Source organism: Heliconius melpomene, chromosome 16 (assembly GCF_056956725.1).
Source record: "Heliconius melpomene rosina isolate 202511_hmr_F chromosome 16, ASM5695672v1, whole genome shotgun sequence".
In the NCBI taxonomy this organism is placed as follows: Eukaryota; Metazoa; Arthropoda; class Insecta; order Lepidoptera; family Nymphalidae; genus Heliconius; species Heliconius melpomene.
The window spans coordinates 9,351,951-9,357,900 of NC_140404.1; the positions used below are offsets into that span (position 1 = coordinate 9,351,951).

Genomic DNA, 5,950 nt, shown 5'->3' on the forward strand with positions numbered 1-5,950 from the left:
ACTTTCGTTAGAGCATAAAAAGTTATTTTATTATAGTATGCTACCTAAAAATAGATAAGTTTCTTAAAACCATGATTTATTTATTTACTTATTCCATTAATATCCAAACATTATCATCAAATATATAATTTATGTCAAGTAAGAATAGATTGCAATTATCTATATAAAAAGGCTTTAATGGCCTTAATAAACGATGTGTGAGACGGACATATTACAAAAAAAATAAAACCAAAATAGTAAAGAAATATAATTATAAGCTCGCAGATACCTGTAGGAATTCAAGTATAATAGCAAATTCAGTTAATTTCAACCTTTTGAATAATTAAAATGATATTTATTAAATTATAAACAGTGATTTACATAATTTCTAATTAAATTACCCGCTGGTGCTCGGTTTGGCGATAAGCATAATAAAAATTGACACTGTGGCTACTTTATAGCACCTTATAACCATAAAATTTTAAATCTTCGCAGCCATTTTAAGATTTAGCACCAAACGAAAGAAAATTGACTTGAGTCACTATAATATGGTGGTAGATAGAATTTTTTTAACATTGAAATCATAACATTTATAATAATATAATACTTGTATAAATTATAAGGCGTGAAAACATTATGAAATATGTGAAATTTGAAAGAGATTATTATCACACCTAACTGTAATAATAACTAACTACATATTATATTATTAAAGTGTTGAAATATTGCATTGATTTGGACAAAAACCACAAATAAAATTTTGTCATTTACTTATGCAAAAACTATTTGAATTGGCATCTTTTTTATCATTTATATAGGTTTTTTGGAGACAATAAATATTATGAATACTTCTTGTTTTCCTTTTTTTTACCCACACATCTTATATTAACCAATAGGTTCAATATTATAAGTTCAAACTCAAATGTAAAATATATTTTTTTAAAGAAACTCTTAAATCGTCGAATGAACGTAAAGCTACCACCGTCTTTAAAGGTATTTGCTTAAGTCAGCAGTTGTGTTTTCAAATATAAAGGTTAATTAATACAATAATAATCCTGTGTGAAGCACACTCCGTTAAATTTCACACATTTTTATCATTTAAATGCTTCAATATTCTATAGTGACAAATGGAAAATACGTTCCAGAATACTAGATGCGCTGATTAGAGCTATAAAATAAAGGATTTCTTTACTTTCTAACCGATAAACCTAAGTAACCCAAATATATAAAATTAATTAAAGGTATAAATTTTAATATTAAAATAATAAATCTTCACATTTAAAAATTAAATACTTATTTTGAAAAGGTTAATTGAAAAAATTGGAAATATAATACTAAATACGATACAGTCGGTTTACATGATAAACCGATTCATTATTACTTGTATAATATAAAATAACTATTTTCTCTGTAATTGTCGATAGTGACACGACAAAATGTAACTTTAAGATAGAATTCTTTGAAAATGTTACTCTAGTTAAGTTAAACTTTTAAAGTATTTAAGCTTATTTTTATTTATATACACAGTATGCATATTCTATGAAATAACTATAATTTAAAAAAGTATCTTAAGTTATTACTTACTACTATATTTCTTTTACAAAATGACCACACAATAATTATATTAGACAAGAACTGAATGAATATCGGCCTATTTCATATAAGATTGCATGATTTTGATAGAATATAAACTCTAATTAGAAATGTATAATATGTGGATATGGATAATACAAAGCAAAGATATATAAATTGCATTAATATTTTATCCTATATAATATAATAAATAGCCTGCATGTTTCATTGTTTTTCCTATTGACAGTACCGCCATCTACCTTCTAGTAGCCAGTTCTATAACTCGACACTAGATGACGTCACTGTATATCCATTGATACTGTTAGTCGCTGAAAATCTTATTTGAATTGTAGTCATATTTATAATTTTAAAATTATTGTAGTAAAACCATTTTAGAGAAACCTCCGATTCTAATTAGAAACAACCTTTGGACAAAATATACAAGAAATAAATTTATAGAATTTATAAATGTTAAAAATTTATACTTATTTATTTCAATTAAGTTTCAATATTTTATAAATTTGTTCGAAATTACATGAATATATTCCAATAGAAAAAAATAATAATAAAAGATAAGAAACAAATTATTTTTTTCAAAAACAAATTACAAAAGAGGCTTGTTACGTATAAATCAATGCCAGAAGAAAAAAGTTAAAGAAGAATTCCAAACATAAAATCAGATGAAAAGTGCTGTCAATCGTTAAAATTAGATTCATTGTTGGTATTGAAAATATAACAATTTTGGTATTAGAATGACAAATCTACGGTGTTCAAAGGATTAAAAATTTACAGTGATTTAATATTATAAAAAATTGCAATGGTGAGGTGGAGGTTTTGTGTATTACTTACGGTACTATTATTGCTGCCTCTCGAAATTGGATCAGATTCAGACGAAGCTGATGATGAAGAGTAAGCTTACAGAATTTAATAAAATATTTGTTTACTTTATAACTTAGTTGAACTTAGTACAAATTATGTTACGGAATTCTTATATTATTAACATTTATAAAATTTTTATATAAATATTCTTTCCAAATTTATTTCTATTCAGTACTAAATAGGCTATCCCTGTCTACCTGCGTGCATACGACGGTGGTATAAAATTAATATAAATATTAGTTAATTTCAATAACTGTCTGTTATTGTTAATTATTCGCATTTTATGGACTACGGGATAACGTAAAGCATAGGACCTTTGTTATTTTAAGCTTTTCGAAATTGTACGCCAAATAATAAACAGCAATTTCGATATTAAAACTAAAATAAAGAATTAAAAAGTATTTTATGGCCTAAAAGCGGCATCGTTAAAGCGACAAGTTCAATAAGTGTTTTGTATTATTCAACTCAACTAACAATAACTTTCTTTCTTATATCTAACTATTTTAATAATATCTGAAGTTCAGAAGAAGGTGACGAAAATGGTGATAATAATGAGAATAGTGATGATGATGACGAAGACGATGTGCCAAAAATTAAACCTGAAGTTATAGGAAGAAGGACACCACCAATACTTTTACAGACGACACAAAGTATTCCCATTAGAACTACAAAGAAGAGGCCACTGGAATGCTACATTTGTGCTCATAAGCCCGATTCATTACTGAGAGCTTGCCTGGACCCTGCTAAATTTAGGTAAATAAATATATTTTATGTAACACAAGGCCAGACGTGGCGGAGTATAAAGTGTGATTGTAGAAGAATATGTATGAAAGCTAGTGTTACAACACTCCGGAGAACACAAAATGGGGTGCCATTTTTTTTTTTAAATAGAATTTAATAATCTTATTTCTCGGCTCTGGCGTAAAGGCAAAGCGCAGCAATGAGTCTCTGAATTCAATATGCAATGGCTCGAGAATTAGGAAGGAATTAGGAAGTGTCTTAATGGGAACGGAGTGTCGTGACACTAGATTCCTAGGTTCCCTCCTACTATGCCTATCCATCCATCAATGGTTATTTAACTAGGTATATAGATACAGCAAATGCCATGATGCACAGAGGTTGCGGATTTAAATATTATGATTATAATTGATGATTTTAATATTATATATTTTAAATAAAACACGGTCTCCTTGAATGACTGTTATATAAGAGAACTTGGAAAGTTCTTTCCAACTTCTCTTATATATAGAAAAGAACATTTATATTGTTTTTGAAAAATAATATTTATAGTTTTTTTTTCTCCATTTTGGTATATAATATGTTACTGTAAGTTTTCATAAATTTTTACAATTTCGTTACTTACATAGCTCTGATTGGATTGTAAAGATAAAGAATAGCATTAATAATAATTGCTGATATATTGAATGCTTGAAAAATTATTTGAATATTTCTACTTGCTTTTTCCCAACAAAACTATATAATTAATTGAAAAAAAGTGTTTTAACACTAGTTTCTCCTTCTTACCTCGCAAAAGAGCGGAAGATAAAACATAAATCTATTTTTTCCAGAGTTCATACTATGACGTGTCATAACGTGGATGACAAATGTTTTACATCGGTTGTGTCAAAAGGCAGTTCATTTGAAGCGGTGGTTAGAGGATGCAGGTCTGGGTGCATCGGCTCTCCGGATATAACGTGTTGTGAAGTATGATTCATTGATTTACTATGCATTTTTTTGGGAGAAAAGAGAGAGTTTTATTAAACTATACTTATTTTTATTTAACTTATCTCGCCATGCATTTCTTGTATACAAAAAAATTTGTATTAACACTCTGTCACCTTCACTTTATGCGCTATTTTTATGAAATATCATAATTTATATATATTTATACATCACTACTCATTAAGTAATAGCTTAATGAGTAGTGATGTACCTAAGTGGAAAAATTAAAATAACTGAAATATAATAATTTCCCCGAGTGTGGATAAAACTCTCAAGTCTCAACGTCAAGATACGGTCAAATATGGCATATCACTGTGCCTGCAATTGTCTTAAGTATTAGTTAGAAGAGACTAGTTGTGGGTTCGATTCCCTCTCGAGGAAATTAAATATTTATTTAAATTTCTTCGTTCTGCTGTCGAGACATAGCACGGTGCTGAGTTCCGCTACTTAACACGCAATGTCTCCAGAAATCCGTAGAAAATGGGGAACAAAGTCTCTTAACACTAGGTTCCCATTGCCTACCCTACTGTATTCACAGCGTGAGGCTGGTTTTTATTTTTCTTTTTTCCTTAGAACAACCCTATACTTCCATATTAGTCATTATAATCACATTTATTAATCGTTTTCAGTTAAACCGATGCAACAACCAACCATTTTCAATGCCATTGATAGAGCCCCAAGTTCTCGTACGAAACAGCAGCCCCGCGAAGACATTCCCATCATCAGTACTATTCTTTGTCACCATATTATTAGTTCTACAGACTGTGGTCAAAGTCACTTTTGTATAGAGAAATCGTTCAAAGTGGTCGTAGCGGTATTAGAATTGTAAACTTTTTTTAGTTTTGTGCTGTTGATTGCAAGCGTCAACGATATTTGGCTTTGAAAGTATCTTGTTTTTATTATTTGTACGTGTTTCTTTTTTATAATTTTTCTTTAGTTAATATTAAAATAAATCAATAAGTGATGCTTATTGTAGTCTTATTTTGCATTTATTATTATTATATTTATATTTATTGTATCTTTTGTCTTGCTCAAATAATATATATTGGATTATGATATTTTTATATAAAGAGTTTTTATATAAGAATTAAAATAACAAAATTATTAGTAGATATATAAGACACGTTAGTGTCGTAATGGGAAACGAGTGTCTTAACACTAGGTTCTCAGATTCCATCTGTCTACTCAGCTTTGTATTGGGTACAGCGTGAAAATGAATGATATGAATAATAGATACAAATTACAATACTTTAGCCAATTATTAATATAATTGAAGTATTTATAATAATAATATAAAAATTTACAATATTCAAATCCATAAAAAGGCCAAATCAGATTTCTTAGGAAATTTTTCATGGTATACCAAAGCTTTCGAGGGTTTAGGGTGATTGAAGGGACAAGGGGAGGGTCACTCGACCCGGTCAAGTCTTCCGCCCAATTGATCCCACTTCCGGTGTGTGGAATGAATTATTCAGAACATGAGGGTAGTATTTGCTTAGTAGATTCGATTTTATACTATATCACTTTTATCACCGCTTTTTTTAACCGTCAAATATTATAGCCCATATATTTTTGTTTAATATGTAAAAATTATGAAAATTGAAATTATAGTTCAGCAGCTTAAAAGCTAAATTGCTATGAAATATTCACTAAGCAACTACTATGTCTCGCGTTAATTTTTTTTTTCCAGCTTCCCGCTGTATCTCGCTGTATGTCGTATCAAGCAGGGAAGTCAAAGGGAACCTAGTGTTAAGACACTCCGTTTCACATTTTCTGTAGAATTTTAGAGTCATTGCGG

At 28.8% G+C, this 5,950-nt stretch overlaps 1 protein-coding gene across 1 annotated transcript; it reads left to right on the forward strand.

The window, feature by feature from the left end:
* The first annotated feature begins 2,201 nt into the window (after positions 1–2,201).
* On the forward strand, positions 2,202–4,945 carry LOC146530988 (uncharacterized). The gene is made up of 4 exons (XM_085199702.1): positions 2,202–2,460; positions 2,950–3,183; positions 3,999–4,134; positions 4,782–4,945. The coding sequence occupies exons 1-4, from the start codon at positions 2,369–2,371 to the stop codon at positions 4,938–4,940; spliced, it is 621 nt and encodes a 206-aa protein (XP_085055828.1). The 5' UTR covers positions 2,202–2,368; the 3' UTR covers positions 4,941–4,945.
* The last annotated feature ends 1,005 nt before the right edge of the window (positions 4,946–5,950 follow it).

Excerpts from the sequence above, each read along its gene's own strand:
- LOC146530988 (XM_085199702.1), top strand. The coding sequence starts at position 2,369 with ATGGTGAGGTGGAGGTTTTGTGTATTACTTACGGTACTATTATTGCTG. Across the intron at positions 2,461-2,949 it reads GACGAAGCTGATGATGAAGA|TTCAGAAGAAGGTGACGAAA; the intron begins GTAAGCTTACAG and ends TAATATCTGAAG. Across the intron at positions 4,135-4,781 it reads CGGATATAACGTGTTGTGAA|TTAAACCGATGCAACAACCA; the intron begins GTATGATTCATT and ends AATCGTTTTCAG.